At 43.2% G+C, this 22,334-nt stretch overlaps 1 protein-coding gene across 1 annotated transcript in view; it reads right to left on the bottom strand.

Moving 5' to 3' along the window:
- The window catches only part of LOC132427725 (dedicator of cytokinesis protein 5-like), a 92,125-nt gene that overhangs the window by 25,879 nt on the left and 43,912 nt on the right, over positions 1 to 22,334 (bottom strand). Inside the window, exon 2 of the mRNA XM_060015375.1 lies at positions 5,488 to 5,571. Coding sequence (XP_059871358.1) covers positions 5,488 to 5,571 — 84 coding nt within the window. The remainder of the gene's footprint in view (positions 1 to 5,487; positions 5,572 to 22,334) is intronic.

Below are 22,334 nucleotides of genomic sequence, written 5' to 3'. Positions count from 1 at the left end.
GTCCATCATGTGGTCTGCACAGGGCAGGGCAATGCTGGCATCTCATAGAAGGAGAAAAGCAGCCCTGCCCTGTACTATCGGGAGTTCTGTGGAGGTGGCCCCGTCCCCCTTACCCTCCACACTACCTTGCTTTGCTCCCACAGGCTTGCCCTGGTCTCCCATTTATCTTCACTCATACAACAGGCTTGCTGAGCACCTACTGTATACTGGGAGCCACGCTAGGCACGGGCCCTGCCGATGAAGGAGGGGCAGGCCTTCAAGAAGCTACCACTTTTGGAATCATTCATTCAACCACAGGGCGGAAAACAGCAAAAGGAGAGTCCTAAGTGGTATTCTGTTGTGGGCAGAAAAGAATTTTTCAAGTCCGGGTCCCAGAAAGGTGAACTCATGTCCACACCAGAAGAGCCCACCCAGGTCTGGTACGCAAATATCTCAAAGGCAGGGTGTCTGGCGGGGTGGGACCCCTGGAGTCAGCACTGACGGGAAGCTGAAAGACACAACCCCCGCATCTCACGCCAGGGCCATGAAATGGTGCCCGTGCCACCCTTCAATTCCATCTGGCAGTACTGTGGGTGTTTCCACTTTGTTTATTTTTCTAAAGGAAAGAGGAGATGGGGGAGGAGGGCTTGAACACAAGTTATTACTCAGCATTTCCATCATGTTTAATGTCTGCAAAGCCCTCCTGCCCTCACTGTGTCCTGAACTGCCTTGAATAATCAAGAAACTTGAGAACCCAGCCAAGAACTCAAAGTACTTAGCAGATAGAAGTACCTATCACTGCGTCTGGCAATGCAAGCACCATTAAAAAAATTAATCCCATAAGATAAACACTAGTTTAAACCTTAAGCCAGTATAATCATCTCTGTAAAGCTGACCTGCCACTTGGCAGTTAATGAAGTGAATAAGCTCATACTCTAAATCTCCCCATTCACACCCTGACACATGTCCACTTTTACAGAACGGGCGCTGACATCCTTTTTTAAATTTTATTACTCATTTATTCGTTCATTCATTCATTTATTTACTTTCAGCCACGCCTTGCAGCGTGTGGGATCTTAGTTCCTGACCTGGGATCAAACCCGTGCCCCCTGCCTTGGAAGCACGGAATCCTAACCACTGGACCACCAGGGAAGTCCCTGACGTCCTTCTTTGAAATGAAAGAATTCTATGGCTGGCCCCCAAGCATTTTATGGTAACAATTAACAAGAAAATTGGCTTCTTGCTGTCAGGACCTACAGCACCTGGATCATCATAGTCTAGATGCAGCAGTGATCAAGTAACAGTGTTTTGTATGAACTGGGCCAGCACTTCTGGCAAGTGTACCGCTGTGTAAGTTGTAATATATTAGGTGCACCGTGGCTTTTGGACTCAAGCTCCGGAAGGTATTTGAAACAGACGTGTTTGTGTGTTTACATTTATATTCAACCAAGCTCGGTGACCACATTAGCTTGGTCCATAGGAGTGCTACTTTTAGGAATGCTCATTGGTCGACTGGGAGATTGTTCAGTAAAGTAAAAATAATAAGCACACTTAAAATTACCATTAATATGAATCATGTGAGGACAAAGTATTTCAATCAACTATTTCAAGAAACATTGGGGTCACATAAAAATGGAAAAAAAACTTTGAAAATGTATTTAAAAGGTATCATCGGGCTTCCCTGGTGGCGCAGTGGTTGAGAGTCCGCCTGCCGATGCAGGGGACACGGGTTCGTGTCCCGGTCCGGGAAGATGCCGTGGAGCGGCTGGGCCCGTGACCCATGGCCGCTGAGCTTGTGCGTCCAGAGCCTGTGCTCCGCACCGGGAGAGGCCACAATGGTGAGAGGCCCATGTACCGCAAAAAAAAAAAAAAAAAAGGTATCATCTACTTGACTTCAGATCAACTCTGTGCTCTTCCCTCCCACACTCTGCAGGTCAATTAGAAAAGCCTGACAATACAACACACACACACACACACACACACACACACACACACAGGAGCTAACATGGTATAGTAAAGAATTACCACATCTAGATGTGAAAAAGAACAAACTCAGAAAGATGAGGCCAGCATTGGGGGCTGCTTTCCTCTTGGGGCATCTGCTGAATTAAGAAAAGATTCCTGAGCGGCTAAGCAGCATTTCTGATGGCCTTGTGGGGTCAGGAAAGCCCGGGCACTGCCAGTGAATTGGCTGCAATTTCAGACAAAAAAGACTAAGGAAAAAAGCCTTACTGCAGATGAAGATAATGATAAAAAGTTTTACAAACGGGAATTAAAAGTTGGAATTGTTTAATATAACAATTCTAAAATTGTATGCACCTAAAAACAGTTCTGAGAATACAGAAAGCAAAAAAGTGACATCACTGTAAACTGACGCAAACTGCAATCATGGGGGAAGGTTTAGCGCAGTTCTCTCAGCAACAGAAAAAGCAGAAAGAAGGTTAGCATATGGCAAATTTGAAAAAAAAAAAATGACAAAATCACAATCTAATTGTCATCTATAGAACTTTGCACCCAGTAATCGTAAAATATACATGCTTTTCAAGCCCATGGAAACTGAACATGTGCCTTTTACCGGTATAATGGAAAATGTGTGTCCATAAAGACTAGGTAGAGTAGATTAATTTGGCCCAAGACAAAGCTGTATGACCTAGTAAGGCTTGAAGAGACTATGGTTTCAATATGTAAAGGAGTTCAAGAAGATAAGTAGGACTTCCCCGGTGTGCAGTGGTTAAGAATCCGCCTGCCCATGCAGGGGACACGGGTTCGAGCCCTGGTCCAGGAAGATCCCACATGCCACGGAGCAACTAAGTCCGTGCGCCACAACTACTGAGCCTGAGCTCTAGAGCCCGCGAGCCACAACTACTGAAGCCCACGCACCTACAGGCCGTGCTCCGCAACAAAAGAAGCCACCACAATGAGAAGCCCACACACCGCAACAGTAGCCCCTGCTCGCTGCAGCTAGAGAAAGCCTGTGCACAGCAACGAAGACCCAATGAGCCAAAAATAAATAAATAAATAAAATAAATTTATATTAAAAAAAAAAGAAGATAAAGTAATTATCCCTAGTGTCTTGGTGATGCCATGGAATCAATGTTTGGCTGGACCTAAGATGGTGAGAATAAAAATGGAAGAGAGGGGCTTCCCTGGTGGTGCAGTGGTTAAGAATCCGTCTGCCAATGCAGTGGACACGCGTTCGAGCCCTGGTTCGGGAAGATCCCACATGCCGCGGAGCAACTAAGCCCGTGCGCCACAACTACTGAGCCTGTGCTCTAGAGCCCGCGAGCCACAACTACTGAGCCCGTGAGCCACAACTACTGAAGCCCACACACCTAGAGCCTGTGCTCCACAACAAGTGAAGCCACTGCAATGAGAAGCCTGTGCACTGCAACAAAGAGTAGCCCCCACTTGCCACAACTAGAGAAAGCCTGCACACAGCAACGAAGACCCAACGCAGCCAAAAATAAAATAAATAAATAAATTTATTTTTTAAAAAAAATAGAAGAGAAAGAATAGAGTGGGAAGCATCCACACAGCCCTCCCTCCCTTCCCCTGCCCCTGGACGCTGCACGAAGACACTCTGAAGTGTGTGAAGGGGAGAAGGATAATGCAAACCACCAGCCCTCTGCCTAAAACTAAAGGGAGGAAGAGTAAAAACTGAGCCTTCTGTGCAATGCGGCAGACGGCTTAGCTTTCCTATGGCCAAGCCCTACTTCCTTTCCTTCGGACCTCCCATCTCCTCTTCCCCATCCTGCGTCTGTCTGCCTTGCCCTTGGAAGCCGCACTAGGTTCTAGATGACCACCCTTGCCATGCCATCATCAGAACCATTTACATGGGGGGGGCCAGACCCTGCAAACCCAGAGTTCTTGTCCTAACAAGCCTTACCCTATGAGAAAAATCTGCCTAGCTTCCCACCTCATGCCTGCCCCAATCTTCAGAGAGAATCAATGGACCCTCGATGTTCTTTGCTTTGATCCTCAATGTTAGGGGCCTCGAGACATGTTTGTTGTACTCTGGGCATTTGGATTAGAAATGTGGATACGTGGATGAGTCCCGTTAGGATTTACAGAGCTTGAGTTGGAGCGAGAAGCCTGGGGGGTGGGGGTGGGGGTGCAGACATGACCTGTGCTCTTCAGATGACCCGGGAGCCCTGGGCAACTGCCCAACAACCCACTTACAGATTAACTGGGACCCCTCCCCAGCCCGACCTAGTTGCAGGAAATATACTCGTAGGCTTTCCAGACCTAGAGTCGTCCGGACCTAATTCTCTGAAGGAATCTCAGCAACACCAGTAAGTCTCTCCCTCATTTCTCCCCGAGGCTGGGAACATTTAGTGCTGAGAAGAAAGGCCACTTCAGCAGCTGGGCTTCCTTCGAGCTCCCGCCAGACCAGAGGCACGCATGTCTCCTCTGGAGCCAGGGCTGCGTCAGGCCCTTCTGCATCCGGTCACATTTTTTTTTGAATTTTTATCGGTTTATTTAGTTATTTTATCTGAGAGAATTTTACAAAGAAATAAATGTTTTTGCCTTTTAGAATGTGAGTTGAATTATATGCTTTTCCTATTTATTTTCAGTACTTATGAACAGATAGCATCTTTCATGTATTAAGGTCTTGCTTCAGGAGAAGCCGCTGGAAAGCAGCAGTGCTTCATCTCATGTGGCTCGGTCACTAGTTGTATGACGTGAGGCACCTTATTTACTCTGAACATCAGTTTTCTCAACTACGTTGAAAAAGTGAGCATGGGGCTTCCCCGGTGGCGCAGTGGTTGAGAGTCCGCCTGCTGATGCAGGGGACACGGGTTCATGCCCCGGTCCAAGAAGATCCCACATGCCGCGGAGCGGCTGGGCCCGTGAGCCATGGCCGCTGAGCCTGCGCGTCCGGAGCCTGTGCTCCGCAACGGGAGCGGCCACAACAGTGAGAGGCCCGCGTACCGCAAACAAAAACAAAAACAAAAACACAAAAGTGAGCATGGGTTAACTTGTGTAATTTTTAAGAGTTCTATATTTTTGAAAGTCAATAATAACATATTTTTTCTTAATTAGAAAAAAACCCTTGCCCTGCCACCCTTAGAGGATTTGCCGTAAGAATTAAATAGGAAGGCATACGTATAACAGCACTGAAACCTCACAGAATGCAGAGTCACAGATTTTGGTTTTGGTTGTTTTAGCTACACGGCGCAGCATGCAGGATCTTAGTTCCCCAACCAGGGATCGAACCCATGCCCCCTGCAGTGGAAGCGCGGAGTCTTAACCACTGGAGCACCAGGGAATTCCCCAGAGTCACATATTTTGATGCTGGCCTCTGGGCATGTCTGCGCTCATGCACTCAGCTGGCTGTTTTGAAAACACCCACAGTCCAAAACTGTATACCCTAAGCACTTCCTGGATTTTTACTAGCATCACTTCAGATGTAAAGCACGTCGATATTTGCTCTAAGTGCCTTATGAATAAGTAACTTCTACTGTTTGGGCCTTGCTCCGTGTCTGGCAGAAGGCCATCCGGACTTACCCTCATACATCTCCAGGATGTGAACCGTGTCTCCAACCTGCAAGGACAGCTCCACATCTTGAGAGGCATTGTAGTTATAGATTGCTGGAAAGGAGAAATAAAAGAGGGACATGATGGCATCAGTGGCAGTTCAAATACAAGTCACCAAACACATTAAAAATAATAATAATAATACGAGTCACCAAAGAGCACATTCAGTGGTTAGTGAACCACTCCTCTAACAAATAACCCTCTCTTTAATCATTTCAGGTGAATCCCCCACTGGAAAGCAGAGGGCATCCTCCTGGACTCCCATTACTGGTATGTTACAGTCATACTTCCATCCAACAAATATTGGTTGGTTGCCTACCATGTACCACATACTGTGCTAGAGACTGGAGACAGAGTGTTGAAACACACAGATGTGGTCCCTGTACCAGGGATTTTTAATAGTTTAGTACGGGAAGAGATATAGTAAATATATTATTACAGAAACAACTCCTTAATTAAAATGGTGATAAGAGTTATCAGCCTATAACACCACTGAGCTTATGATCTCTAGGGCATAGGGCGAGCCGTCTCCCGGCTTCCCTGACACAGTAACAGGCAGCCAACGGACCACGTGTGAGTCCCACCTACCCCCCCAGTAATAGACTAACACTGGGTGGCTGCCTCACCCCAGCTCTAGGTACCCTGGGGAAATGGGGTGTCCCCAAGGTGACCTCCATCACCACAGTCCTTAGGACTGGCAATGACTGTACCACAATCATACAAAACAGTAGACGAACTCTTGTAACTCCAAACGAAGAAGGCAATCCCATTTTAAGACAGGTAAGAGCTCTGAAGAGAAATTTTACGGAGAATCATATATGATGACTAATAAGCACCAGAAAAGACGTCCAACAACCATTAGTCATCAGGGAAATGCAAACTAAAACCGCAACGAGATACAACTTCTCACCCACCAGAATGGCTATTCATTTTTAAAAGGCAGACTTGGCAGGAATGTGGAGAAACTGGAACCCTCATGCATCGCTAGTAGGAACATAAAATGACACAACCTCTTCGGAAAACGGTTTGGTAGTTTTTTAAAAAGTACGTGCAGCCCAGCAATTCCGCGCCCAGTTATCTACAAAGAGAAATGGAAACGTGCTGACACAGAAACTTCATGTGAACATCCATAGCTGTTGTGGTAGGCAGGATAATAGCCCCCCAAAGATATCCACGTCCGATTTCGGCATCTGTGAATGTTTCCTCAGGTGGCAAAAAGTGTGAGTTAGTTAAGGATACGGAGAGGAGGTTAAGCTGGAAATTCAGGGTGTGGTCCAAACACAATCACACGTATCCAGATGACAGAGAGACAGAGGGAGTTTTGAGAGTCTCACAGAAGAGAAGGCAACATGAGGACGGAGGCAGAGGTGGAAGTAACATGACCTCAGGTCAAGGACTGGCACCACCACTAGCAGCTAGAAAAGACAAAGGACGGAATCTCCCCTAGAGCCTCTAGAAGGAGCACAGCCGGTCAACACCTTGATTTTAGACCTCTGGCCTTCAGAGCTACGAGAGAATAAAATCCTCTTGTTTAAGCCACCAAGTTTGTGGTAAGTTGCTAGGACGGCCGCCAGAAACCAATATAGCAGCATTATTCACAACAGCTGAAAACTGGAAACAATTCATCCACTGAAGAATGAGTGGAGAAGTAAAATAGGGTGTGTCCACACAATGGAATATCAGTCAGCAATAAAAAGCAATGAAATACGAACACACGCCACAACACGGATGCTTCAAAGACATTATGCGAAATGAAAGTCCCGTGCACACATACGTTAGGCTTCCATTTCCTTGTAACGTCCAGAAGAGGCAAGTCTATCAGCGACATAGGGCAGCTGATTGTTTCGTGGGTTGGGGGTGGGAATAGCGACAGAGCACAACAGGCACCAGGAAGCTTTACAGAGAGATGGAAACATCCTAAAACTGGACTGGATTGTAGTGATGGTCATATAACACTGCACATTTACTAAAAATCAATGCACTATATGCTTACAGTGGGTGGGTTTTATGGTATATAAATTAGACTTCGATGAAGCTTTTTTTGTGTGTGTGTGTGTGTTACACGGGCCTCTCACTGTTGTGGCCTCCCCCGTTGCGGAGCACAGGCTCCGGATGCGCAGGCTCAGCGGCCATGGCTCATGGGCGCAGCCGCTCTGCGGCATGTGGGATCCTCCTGGACCGGGGCACGAACCCGTGTCCCCTGCATCGGCAGGCGGACTCTCAACCACTGCGCCACCAGGGAAGTCCTTTTTTTTTTTTTTAAGGTAGATTTATTTCTTGCCCTCTCTCATGATGAGTGAGCTGCATCCTTTCAGGGAAAAAGAACCACCTTAGAGATTCGGTTCTAACCACTGACCTGACCATCCAAGGAACCCACGACGTTCCCCCTCTCTGCAGCTCTTATGAGCACATGAGGCTGGTCACTCAATCCATCAAACCATCTGCCAGATGCCACAAGGGTCATTAAGAAGGGAAGAAAGGCATCCAATCCAATCATGGTACCTACTGCTCTTTCCTGAGCCTGCGATGCCCCGAGATCAGCAGGCTGACTGCAGGCTCATCACAGTCAATCTAGCCCAGAACAGAAGGAGCAGACCTCTAGCCCCATGTTCTTCAAGTGGCCTCTCTTTTTGAAGAGAATCACCCAAATATGTGTTCTTCTGTAGTCTTGGCACAGAAGTCTGGACAGATGATACTGGAACTGGCTGACTACTGAGCTTGGGGACTATAATATGAATTCAGAATAAGATCAGGCATTCAGAAGGAGTTAGTTAGTTCCTGGTTCCTAGACTTCTTCGTGGGCCATGAGGCCACAGCTACTGATCCACTGAGGTTCACTTCTTTCGTCTAACTGCTACTTGATTCAAATGTTTTGCCCACTAGGTATACTGTTGGGTCTCCATACAAAATGTAGATCTCACATCCCTGGATCCCTCGAGCCCCCCATTCACTGCCTCCCCCCAAACGGGTTCCTCCCACTGGCCCCGCCAGCAGATGGAATCAGGAAGTAGAGAGCTTGCTGTGTCACAGCGTGTTGTGTAATCACCGAGCTTCACCTCTTCCTCGCCCTTAGTCACCAGGAAAGTAAGCAGAACTCTCAAAGGCAGCACCTGGCACTGTAGCTCCAAGGTACAAACACCTACCAAGGACTGCTGTAAACACACACACACACACACACACACACACACACACACACACACACACCACAGACTATTGTTTCCTTAAATCCTAGATTCCAGAGCCTGACAATCAAAGTGCTTCCGAAATTATCCTGGCCTTCATTCTCCACCTTTGCCTCCATCATCTGTCAAATTCCACCCTCTGCTCCAGTCAGGACTCATAACCTCCCCTAAATTCTGTGCTCAGCTCACGGTTTACCTCTGCCTGGAACGACAGCTCATCTGTTTCTTCCTCACACTGTAAAGCTCACATTCACGATGCAGTTCGACAAACGATTCCTGACTCCCTATCACCCTGCAAGGATCTCTTTTTTTCCTCCGATGTCCCGCAATTTTTCCTTTAACACGGTCTGGGCTTTAAATCACAGATAATCTTGTGTTATCATCTGCCACCGATCAGAAGGTAAACCCTTCATGAATGGGGACCCGGTTACACATTACTTTGTGCCTTTCACATTCCAAGGCACTGGATGCAGCCCAAAGAAGGTGCTCAGGGCACAAGAGTGGCCTTTATAAAACCCACCGATCGATTCAGTTATTCACCACTTCTTCCACAAACTGCAAGGTAATTCTGCTTCCCTCAGAAGCAGCAGCTGTGGTTCCCCACCACTCATGAAAGGGATTATCCAATCACCTCTCTGGCCTCTCTTTTGCTAATTACACGAGAGAATCTGCCTTTCCAACCCAAGCCTTCAAAGAGCTTCACATGGGAAACACACTCTTCAGCAATGCCTTTCGCTGGAGTGACAAGTCACCAGTTAGAGGGCATTTGTACTCCCTGTTGCATGCGTTTGGGCAGAAGTACTAACAAGATTTCCAGTCACTTACAATGTCATCTATTTACGCCAACGATGCACTTTAGAACCACGCCTTCTCCATCTCCCTCCTTAATCCACTTCATTTCCGTTGTAGTTTATGATTTCACTTCCATATGGAATATAGTAACTGTATGGAGTGGGTGCCAATTACCATATTATTTAATGAGGAAACTGAGACTCAGAAGGGGTGAGCACCTTGCCCCGAGGAGCCCAGCTTTACCAGCAGCAGAGCTGTTACTGACGCCGTCCTGTGAAGACCCACTCATCCCATTTTACCAGGCTGGTCCACGATGCCAAAGGGATGCCCTGGAAGAGCCCGGCAGCAAAGAAAAGAACCTGATAGCGTCTCAGTATGTTGTCTGCCTTAGAATTCTCTCATTAAACGAGACCCCAACTTCCCCAAACACTCTTTATCACACTGGGTTGGCCAAAAAGTTCGTTCTGTTAGTGAATACATCGTTCAATGAAGTTCTTGGTGAAAATGAAAAACGTCTTTTATTTTTACTTAAAACCAAACAAACTTTCTGGCCACCCCAATACAGGTTGGTGATCACGTTGTCTGCTCTCGTCTTGCGCTATTTCAAAAACAGGCTTACAATTCGCATGCTCAGTGGATCATGTTTTCTCCCTAGAATGTGAATAACTGTTACAGAGGAAGACAGAGAAAGGAGAAGTAAAGGAAACCCTTTGGGTTAAACAAAGCAGACTCAGTTCTATCAGTTACACATGCATGACCTTGGATGAGTTTGTCTGGGCCTCAGTTTCCCATCTGTAAACAAGGCATGGACCAGATGGCTCTAAGGGACCCTACGGCTCCAACAGCCTCTGATTCACGAGGTTATGAAAAGAGGCAAGAGAAACAAGCTGTGTCGTTTCGAATCAGCAGGCACCACCGCAATGTCTTGTTTTGTCTGAGGAAATTAAACAAGAGAAGGGAGTCAGTCGCTGTGTACGAACCGCCCTGCTGGCTGCTACGTGCAAGGTTGGGAAAGACAAGCTGCTGGAATTCTGCCCCGAGCAGCTTACTGTTTATATGGCAAAAGTACAATTTTGCAGAGCCAACTAGATAAGACAGTATGTCAACAAATGTAAAGTAGTTTGCATTTTACCAATCTTTGATTTGGCCTGGCCTTTTCTTTTAAACCAGACTTTCATGAGAGAGGAAAAAAGAGAAGAAATGTGAGGTCTTAGCATCATGCAACAAGAAACCAACAGAATAAGAAGTGTCTCTGATAGGCCCCAATACGAGGATTGATTTTGACAATGAAAAGTCGATGGGCTGCTAGTAGTTCATCCTTCTGATAAATCAGGCTTTTTCATGAATCCTCAAATGACAACCCCCTGAAGAATTAACTAAAACGTGATGTTTTCTATTAGGCGTTTGGTAGCGTCTATGGAAGAAAGATACAGCAAACACAGAACGAGGTCCTGACTTGAGTTGTCTGCTATTCAGAATGTTATCAGGAGGATCACACTTCCTCTTTCTCATGATCATCTTGATCTGCCTACTTTCAGCCATTAGAACTATTAAGACTACAAAGGCACATGTGTCTTTATCTTCACCCTGGGGTCAATGCAGCAATGTCTTAGAAGGCCAAGTGGACTTTTTCTTTTGCTCTTTAATTCCAGTCTACTACAAGGATGAGACGACAATCAGATTCAACAGGAAGTATGACCCCAGGAGTTTAAAAAAAAATGTGGTTTTATGCTGACCATTCCAATTAGGCTCCAGACTGGTCATCCAAGTCAGGGGCTGTCAGATGAGAACAACAGCTTCTACTTGTCACCAACAGTACTCCACAGGAGCAGCTCTTACAGGATTCTTAACTTCGTTTTCTAGACCTTTAGGAGAATTTAATGACCAGTTAGGAGATTTAATGACCGGTTCATTGGTTATTCTTTAGAAATCTCTATTTTAAGGATTATATCTATTTGTGGCTAGAACAGATAAATGTATCTTTAATGAGAGATATTTCACAGATATAAACTCAACTATGGTTTATTTATTTCCTCACTGGTACCGAAGGATTACCTCCAAGCCATCTCATTTAAATTAGTATGAAATTAAATTTACGTGAAACATGTAAAGCTAAAACAAGGCCACTCAAAATTGCAGAATAGAAAGTCTTTGTTCTGCAAACACCAGGAGTTTCCCCACAGTTTGTCTACGTAAGAAATGGAGGTACCAGTATATTCTTCCAAAGAGGAGAATGTAGCAGAGCCTCTAGGAAGATGACAAGCCCTGGTAGACACAGGGTAAATGGCAGTCACCTTCCCTTTCCCCCTTTCTTGCCCTGTCTGGCTTCCCACTTCGGGCATGGAGGCAGGCACGTCCTCAAAGATGGACACAACTGCCCTCCCCAACAGGACAGTGGAAGTCATTCAATGAAAACTGGGGATCAGGAAGGTCTGTACAGGTAACGGAACAAGCTAGCCTCAACAGTCCTAAGAAGGTAAAGTTGGACAACGAAGGGCAGATGTCCTTAAGGACAGCAAATGCATTTAATTGCAGGCAGCTAAGTACAAAGCGCCCCTTAGAAACAGCACGAGAATCGGGGAATAGTTCAGTATTTTAATCATTTTCTTGCTGCCCCTTCCAAGCATTTCTGCAGTGATTCAAGTGAGGAGTCAGGGTGTTACTCAGAATACCAAGGATGCCTCAATCCTGGACTCACTATAGCACTCTCAATCTGGATATAACACTGGAAGTGCACATTCTAATGTTACCATGGTTATACTTCTACTAAGCTTCTATGCTTTTCAACTGAGCTCTTTCTTGTTAAGGAAAAGTAAAAGAGAAAAAAATCAGAGGGCAAGTATGGCAGGCTTTTAATGAGGAAGTAAAAAAATTAACTTACTAACAAGTCCAGAACACCTTCCCCTAATCAAATAAGGTATTATTATCAGGTTCTTCTCGGTATGCATTCTTATTAAATAAAAATGAGACAGATCTAAGATAAAAATGGTCAGATCTAAGACTGGGCTGAGTTTGCGGCATCTACCTTATGGACAGAAATCATAATTGAGGAATAGAGAATCTAAAAATAAAAGCCAGGACTTCCCTGGTGGTCCAGTGGTTAAGCATCCACGCTCCCACTGCAGGAGGCTCAGGTTCGATCCCTGGTCGGGGAACTAAGATCCCACATGTGGTGGCGAGGCCAAAAAAAAAAAGAAAAGGAAAGATAAAAGCCACCAATTATTGCAGACTCTAGAACAAGCACTTTGAAATGACAGTCAAAAATGTTAGTGATGATTTTCTCCATATGTACATGAAATTTGAGACAAAGCACAGATAAACTGAGAAAATGAATGATCCCCTACCAGGCTGGAAAACCCATTAATTTAATATCACCAATCTGAAAATGCAAATACAAAGGCAGCAGCTTTTACGTCTGTCTCCACAGGGCCTGTCCCAGAACAAGCTCAGTTGGTCGCCCTTAGCCTCCGGGGCACATTCAGGAGGGTCTTAGAACAGCTTCTCCCATATTATGTACACCAGAGTCACGTCCTACTGAAAGCACCATGAGAAAACAGAATGTGTACATGTGGCTGGGCGCGAAGGGCGAATCAGAAAAGCAGAGAACTGAGGAGAAGGCCAGACACTGAAGAGATCTGGGAAACCTCCCTGTTTCATAAATGAAGAAATGGAAGCCCGGTGTGTACCAGACCAAGGTGACACCAAATTACAGTCAGGCTACTGAAGGTACTTTCTGCAGCTTGGCCAAAAACCTACCATTGCGGACTCTCAGGAAAGGCATTGAATATTTTGGGCTTCAGTTTCTAAAGTGACATTTGCAACCTGGTATTTTGCCTACCTCAGGGTTACTGTAAGAATAAAATAAAAAGAAACATAAAAACGAGTAAGTATTGGTAATGTCTCTGGAAGGTTCTTCACCATAACAGAAAAGAGAAGTATGAAATCAAAAAGATACATAACTCTGGGCTAATCGATTTGCATTGGAAATTCAGTATGAATTTGGAATATTTTTCTCTCTATTCAACTTAAAAATACGTATTCATTTAGACTTGTGGCCAAAGTGGACCACAGGGATCAGGGATCAGATGAACTATCATCTTGAACATCTAAAAAATGGACAAAAATATGACAGTGGTTTTCAGACACTGACCAGCATACAACACAGGAGGGTGATGCCTGAGAGAAGGGAAGCAGATGAGGGAAATCTTCAGTTGCATCTCCAGGCAAAAGTGCAGGGAGGAGAAGCTGAAACACAGCCCAGGAATCACCCTAAGGTGAGGGAAGAGAGTTGAGAATTCAGGGAAGTCAAGGTGACTATAACATACAGAGCAGAGAATCAGAGAGGTGAGGGCTGCCTAAGTTTCCCTACTAGCTTAAGCTGATTACTGATCAGCCCATGCGTGTGAAGAAAATTCCCGAGGGCAAGGAAAAGAACCACTGGGAAAGAAAAGGAGGAGCTATTCCCAAACCTCACACAGAGCTGGGAACAGTTCACATTCTCCACAACCAGAGCCAAGAAACCTTACGGTATGTGGCCACTGGCTTGGGTACTCAGAAGAGTATTGCCTTGGTAATGCAACCAAACTGGCCCCAGACTACAGGCTGTGCTGATCCCACCTAATAAAGATCAAATGCAAACCTGGAGAGAATGAAAGTTTCCTCATAATTCAACTCCATCCCAGAACAAGGCTCAAACTCCCAACATGATAAAATTTACAATGTCTGACATTCAGTTCATGATTATAAGACATGCAAGGAAGAAGGAAAATAATCACCTATAGTTAGGAGAAAAAGCAATCAATAGAAAAAGACCAGAAATGATGCAGATCAGGCAACAGAAAAAGTCCCAGTTAACTGAAAAGTATTCAAATCATACAAAGCATGTTCTTTGACTACAACGGAATTAAATTAAAAATCAATAACAGAAAGACATTTAGAAAATCCCAAGATATTTGGAAACTGAACACCACACCTCTAAACAGCTCCAGGACCATTAAAAAAAATCAATGTAATCCACCACATTGAGATAAAAAGAGTGAAAAAATATGATCATCTCTATAGATGCAGAAAAGGCATTTGATAAAATCTGATACTCACTGATGATAAAAAGTGTCAGCAAATTATGAATATCTTTAATTTGATAAAAAGCATACACGATGCACCTATAGCAAACATACTGAACTGTCAAATATTAAATATGCTTCCCTAATACTGGGAACATGGCAAGGATATCTGCTCTGTATTCTACATTTTAATGTGGTTGTAACTAGTGCTATGATGCAAGAAAAAGAAATTAAAAGCTTACTAATTGGAAAGAATGTCATAAAGCTGTGTTTATTAGCAAATGATTTGGTCATCTATACAGAAAATTTTAAGGCATTTACAAAAGTTATTAGAACTAATGAGTGAGGTTAAGGAGGTTTTAGGCCCCAATTTTGGTCAATATACAAAAGAAAAAAAAGTCCACTGTATTTCTCTATACTATAACAAGCAAGCTGAAATTGCTGGATTATGATGTAAAGTGCATTTCTTCCTATAGATTTCAGGTCAAACAATTTGAAAACCAGTGCCCCAGAGAAACTCTTGCACAAGTGTACCAAGAAATATATATAAGAATGTTCATAGTAGCAGTGATTGTAGTAGCAAAAACTGGAACCAACCCAATGTCCATTGAAAGGAAAATGGGGAAATAGTTATGTTATATTCAAATATAGAATACCGCAGGGAAAATGAATACATTCTTTGCACACACACCACTAACAAAATGTTGGGCAAATTTTTTAAAACTACAGGAGCGATATACACAGATACTTTTAGATAAAATTTAAAATCTTGGAAAACTAAATGAATTAGGTTTTTAAAATATGCATATATATGTGGTAAAACTATAGGAAAAAATTAAGAAAATAAAATACACTCATTTCAGAATACTTTTACTTCCAGGGTGGGGCTGTGGTGTCCGACTATTAGGGAGAAGCATGAGTGTGGGTCTAATATACAGTGAACTTTTTTTTGCAATTCATTAGATGGGGATACATGGGGGGGTTTTGTTAGTTTGTTTTTATATAAGTGTTGCAAATATTCTTTTATGAGTTCAACATTTCATATATCAGTGGTTCACAAATTGTTAAAACACAAGATTGCTGGGCCTCATCTTTAGTTTCTGAGTCAGAAGGTTAGGAATGGGGCCCCAGAATTTGCATTTGAACACGTTCCCAGGTAGGAATGACACTGCTGGTTCAGTTCAACATTTCAAGAACCTCTGCATTACATATTTGAGCCTCACACAAACCAGCGAAGAAGAAAGAGTGAACATGGGCCTCATTTTACAGATTTAAAAAAGTAATCTCTGAGCGATTAAGGGGTCGACCGGATTACACTACTGCTAATCATACCAGCTCTGGTCTCAGACTACCTGTGTCCAAACACTGGCTCTGTATTTACTGATTCTTATTGGAGGTAATTTAAATTCTTGATGCCCCAATTTCCTAACCTGTAAAATGGGTACAATTATAGCAATTCACATACAGGGTTCTTGTGAGCATTAAAGGATTATAAAGGTAAAGCACTTAAATTTGTTCCTGGTACATAGTAAATCCTGGGTAAACGTTAACTAACTTTAATACCACTACGTTAATTAAGTGGTAGAGTGAGGCTTAAATCTAGGTATTCATATTCATTTTTAATCACTGTCAACACAAATGCCTTTTGGTACCACAAAACAACACTGGTGAGTTCCACAAAACCTATCTTTAAAAAAAATTTTTTAGAAACCTTTAAAACTGGATGACTTTAATGGAAATTCTAGATCCCACTGCTCTTTCCACTGACAAGAAAACTAAGAACCCAAGACCATACAGCTAGTTAGATTCAGTCTGGGATGAGCAAGCTGGAATAGCTTTTTCCAAAGGCCACATAACTAGTCTTTATAATAAATTTCACCCTGTATTGAATTGTACTTCTAACGTAAACAATGAAAACAATGGAGGATTAAAAAACAAATGATCAATTACCATTTCTGGAATGAATGAATGAATCAAATAAGCAAGCAAGCCTCAGGCCTATGAACCTGAGGAACTAGGTTTCTGACTTGTTTACCTTCTTAATATATTTATTTTAGCAACCAAATAAAAATGTATTTACGCAATACAATTAGCTGGAGTCAATTCAATGCAAAGATATGGAAATGTCCTTTCAATCTCATTTCTTCCTCTAGTCTCTAGAAAAGTAAATACAATATTTCTATGGCTTAATTTAAGAACAAATGAAAAATCTAAATTTGATTGTGTATCACCATAATCACTTTACATTTAAAAAAATTCACCAGAATTCCACTTTTTTTTCACATACATTCGAAAATAATCAAAAAGTAGCATGCAAATTCAAAACACCTCTTGAGTTATCCCCAAAGCATTAAAATATTTTAGGCATGAATGTTCATAAAAAGAAAATATTGCTCATAAAATAGAACAACCTAACTTACAGCACAATCTAAATGTTAATAGCATAATAACATTTTTCCAACCAGAAATCTAGCCTTGCTTGTTTTCTGGCATTTAAAAATAGAAATCAGGGACTTCTCTGGCGGTCCAGTGGTTAAAACTCCATGCTTCCACTACAGGGGGCGCAGGTTTGATCCCTGGTCAGGGAACTAAGATCCTGCATGCCACATGCGGTGCAGCCAAAAAATAAAAATAAATAAAAAATAAAACTAGAAATCACGCTAAAGCTAGTGAAAAACATATTTCCTGGTCTTCCACACTAGTACATTATACTTTATTTCAGTATAACCAATTAATCAATAAGCCGTGACCTACAGTACAGTACAGATAAGGAGTAAAAACAAAGAGAGATGATTGGTGACTTTGCTCTTTTGAGTCACTTAGGCTTGACACCCATAGAGCCATCTTACACTTGCTGCTCTCCGTTTCCAGTCCTACAGTTTTAGTCTTTCCTTCACGATCTAGAACTCAGATGACTACCTTTGGACCTTAACTGATCACGCTGCCTGCAGTCTCTCCTCTTGTGCAAAACAGGATGTTAAAAACCACAGGCCCAAAATGGCGTCACTTGTGCTAAAGCCCAAGATATGAAACCTAGATTTAATATCTAACACCAAAAATGTAATCTTAATCAACCAATCTGGAATTTTCTGGTCAGCACCAATGAGGTCATCTGACAAGTGCACCCTATCCACCCTCCAGAGGAAGAAGAGGCAATCCACATGGTAAAACCCTTACTGTTCTCATCCTCTCACAAAAGAAATCCTGGCCTAAAAAATAATCCTTTCTTTCCTTTTGCTAGTAGCTCCCTTGCCCTACCCTTCTTCCTATAAAAACCTTCCATTTCACACAACCTTTTAGAGCACTTTCTAGTTGCTAGGTGGGATGCTGCAGGATTCATGAATCACCGAATAAAGCCAATTAGATCTTAAATTTACTTGGTTAGATTCTGTTTTTCAACAGGGACAGATAATAATAATTACATCACAGGGCTACTGTGGAGACTGAATAATAAAACTCTTACCAGGGGAAGAACTAGCTATTACTGATATTATAACATTACTTTGTATAATTGTGCCACTCTAATACTTTTTAACACTACTTATAACATCTTATTCCCCAGTTCAAAAATCTTCTGAGAGTTTTCTATTTTCTACTGATGCACGTGATTTAAGAACTTTTGAAGCTCAGTTCTATCTGAGTCTTCTTCTGTAATCCCCTTGCTTGAATGGCCCTCTCTACTTTACTCCATTGGACCAAATCCTATCCATAAATTAAGTTTACAAAAGGCCAATTCAACCGCAAGCTCATCCCCAATTATCCCAGCCTTCCATGGTTTCACCTTTTCAGAGATTATACACCTCAACCTATTCTGCCTAATTTAAAGCTTAACCAACTCAACCTAGTGTGTGACGGGACCTGCCCAGGTCCGTCCTGGGGCTCCATGCAAAGAGGAGCCCCACAACCAGAGGCTGACATCACGCATGGCCCCCTGTAACCATGGTGATACAGAACCAAACTTGGGTCTGCTCGCCTGCTGCTCAGCAGAGCCAATCTACTGACACTGGGTTCTGGTGAAGGAAAGTGCAGCCTTTACTGCAGGTACCAAGCAAGGAGAACAGGTAGCTCATGCTCAAAAGTTCCAAACTCCCAGATGTGTTTCAGGGATGGGCTTTTGAAAGCAATATTTGGGGTGAGGGTTACAGGGGGCATGACTTTCTTCTGATTGGTGGGTGGTGAGGTAACTGGGTGGTGTTTCAAGAATCTTAATCCTCAGTCTTCTGGTTCCAGCCACCCTGGGACCTATGTGCTTGTGGTGAGCACATAGGTGGTGAGTCATCATCCTCCACCAGGGTGGGGGTCTTAGTTACTGCAGAAAAAGATATGTGTCCAATTGTTTTGTATATCCCTTGAGGAGGAATTAGAACTCTGTTTTTTCACTGAACTATTGTTTCTTGACTGCTTTTCCTCTGTTTCTGCATTCCCTTACTTCCTTAACTAGGAACTGCTTGAGTCTCTGCTCTTTGGAACTCAGGGAAGGCCTAGGAGATGAAAGCCTTTTTCTACAAACAAAACCAGGGGACACAGAGGAGCGTCTGTACCTGGGAAGGCCCCACAGGGTCCTGCTCAGTTTCAAATCCCCCTTTTCTTTGATACTCTGCAATCCTGAGGGGAACAGGGGGCAGGACAGGAAAGCAAATAAAGTTCTGGAGAGAAAGATTAATCATAAACTCAGTAGGGGAACTCAATTTTAGGGGGAACTCAGTTTCAATGGGCTTCTTGGTACAGGCCTTCCTGAGACGACTGCTCAACAGCGACAAAAGAGGACTTGTGTTGGTTAGTCTCTACTTCCCTAAATGATAAGACTTCATTAAATCCCTTCATTATATCTCCTCAAAAGGGAGCCAAGAGCATTCCTGGCAGCATCCCTCAGTCAGGTCCTGTCTGAACACCACGGTAGACAAATCTTTGTTTTTTCTCCTTATTTATACTATGCTCTGATACTGTGAAAAATTTCCTCTGTAGCAGATGGTGGGTTGGGGAAGTAATTTGGAGTGTGGTGTGTGTGAATAGAATACGTGATATATGAAAATGTGCTGAACTGGGGGAGTGGGGGGTGGGGGGGTGGTAAGGTTGGCAAAGCTCCCTAACAAATAGGGCTGATTCGAGGTTGCCTCTATCCTGATAGTTCTTTGGCCCTTTCAAGAAATTTCAGGAAGGGAAAATTTAGTTGCCTAAACTTGGCGCCATATTTTCCCTCTCAAGTCTCCATAATTTAATGGAAAGTTTAACAATATTGTTATTGTTACAAATAGTTGCATCTCATTTTTATGATCTTACTTTGTGCTTTCTATTTTCTTTGTTTTGTTTTATCTCTTGCTGCGTGGACTCTGCTTTCCTTTTCCCCCTTCTGGCAATATAATAAGGTAATTCTCTGTACAGATAGAGAGGTTTTAACTGTATTTGTCAAAAACTGGAAACAACCCAAATGTCCTTCAACAAGAGAATGAAGAAACAAGCTGTGTTACATCTGTACACTGGAATTCTCCTCAGCAGTGAAAAGGAACAACTACTGTTACAACGTGATGAATCTCACATGCGTTATATCAAGTGAAAGAAGCCAGACTCAATAGGGTACATACATACTGTATGATTCCATTTATAGAACATTCTGGAAAAGGTGAAAGCTACAGGGGAGGAACACAGACCAGTGGTTGCCAAGTGCTGGGGTTGAAAAGGGAGCTGACTACAAAGGAGCCCAGGAAAACTTTTGCAGGTGATAAAAATATTCTACATTTTGATTGTGGTGATAGTTGCACAGCTAAATGAGTTTGTCAAAATTCACAGATTTATGCAATAAAATTATACCTTAATTAGGTATAATTAAATTATACTTTAATTTTTTTTCATTTTAGTAAAAAAAAAAACAAAAAAGTCCACTCTACTCGTAATTACTTTGACACTTAAAAAAAAACCTCTTGAACCTACACTTAATTACCAATACCTATTTTTTCTTTTTTTTTTTTTTTGTGGTACGCGGGCCTCTCACTGTTGCGGCCTCTCCCGTTGCGGAGCACAGGCTCTGGACCCGCAGGCTCAGCGGCCATGGCTCACGGGCCCAGCCGCTCCGCGGCATGCGGGATCCTCCCGGACCGGGGCACCAAACCGTGTCCCCTGCATCGGCAGGCGGACTCTCAATCACTGCGCCACCAGGGAAGCCCTATCAATACCTTTAATTAAACATCAATCAACTGACCTAAGAGAAAATCAATCACTATATGCTCAGACTCCTCCTCAAACTGCTTCCTAGTTTTTGTTCATACAACCTGGTCATTTCACTGCATAATTTTATAGTTAATCAATAATTTTTATAGTATTTATCTGCTTTTTCAAAAATTACTGGTGCATGCTATTTTGCAGCTATATTTAAAATAATTAGCTGTATGTAGTCATGTCTAATTGGTTTCTGATTTATCACTAATCTTTTTACAGCATTACTTCCTTATTTCTGCATTATTTAGACGGATCTTTAGGTTGTCTAGAGTAAAATGCTTCTGTTCCCTGCCCCCCCACAGATTCATATGTTGAAATCCTAACCCCCAAAGGTGATGGTATTGGTAGATGAGGCTTTGGGGGATGATTAGGTGATGAGCATGGAGCACTCATGGTGAGATTAGTGCTGTTATAAAAAAGACCCTACAGGGACTTCCCTGGTGGCACAGTGGTTAAGACTCCATGCTCCCAATGCAGGGGGCCTGGGTTCGATCCCTGGCTGGGGAACTAGATCCCACATGCGTGCCGCGACTAAGACCCAGTGCAACCAAATAAATAAATAAATATTTAAAAAAAGACCCTACAGAGCCACCAACCTCTTCTATGCGAGCATCCAGGGATAAATCTGAGACCTGGAAGAGGTCTCACCCAACCAAGCTGACACCCTAATCCCAGATTTCCAGCCTCCAGAACCATGAGAAATAAATTTCTGGTGGTTATAAACCAACAAGTCTGTGATATTTTGTTACAGCAGCCTGAATGGACGAAGACAATCTCCAAGTAACTTAAGTTGAGCACATGTGTGGCACTCTTTCTTGGCTCTTGCATATGCAAATCTTTTCTTTTCTTTTTTTTGGCCACGCAGCCCAGCTTGCTAGATCTCAGTTCCCCAGCCAGGGACTGAACTTGGACCACGGCAGTGAAAACACCAAGCCCTACCCTCTGGACCACCAGGGAACTCCGCAGCCTCAGCAAGTTTTTGTTGCCTTCAAGTTCAGCTGAGTTTAGAATTATTGGGTCAAACTTTTTGTTGTTGTTCAAAAGATTAGAGGATACAAGACTCAAGGAAATAGAAACATATGGTGTTCCTATAATGAAAATTTAATAGATCTCAGTAAAAATGTCAATGCTCTACATAAAACATATACTCAATTAAATTCTAATTAACATCCCAATGGATGTTTAAAGAGTTTGATACAGAAACAAATAAGTTCAATTGGAAGAATAAATGGTGAAAAAAATTAAAAATATTTTGAAAATGAAGAATTATCACAAGGAGACTTGCCCCAACACATTGAAAAATTACCCTAGGGACTTCCCTGGTTGCACAGTGGTTAAAAATCTGCCTGCCAATGCAGGGAACATGGGTTTGAGCTCTGGTCAGGGAAGATCCCACATGCCACAGAACAACTAAGCCCACGAACCACAACTACTGAGCCCGTGTACCGCAACTACTGAAGCCCACGTGCCTAGAGCCTGTGCTCCACAACAAGAGAAGCCACCGCAATGAGAAGCCCGCGCACCACAGCAAAGTGTAGCCGCTGCTTGCCACAACTAGAGAAAGCCC

The sequence above is a fragment of the Delphinus delphis genome, chromosome 6 (genome assembly GCF_949987515.2).
Source record: "Delphinus delphis chromosome 6, mDelDel1.2, whole genome shotgun sequence".
Taxonomy (NCBI): Eukaryota; Metazoa; Chordata; class Mammalia; order Artiodactyla; family Delphinidae; genus Delphinus; species Delphinus delphis.
This window is presented reverse-complemented; position numbering and strand designations above follow the sequence as displayed.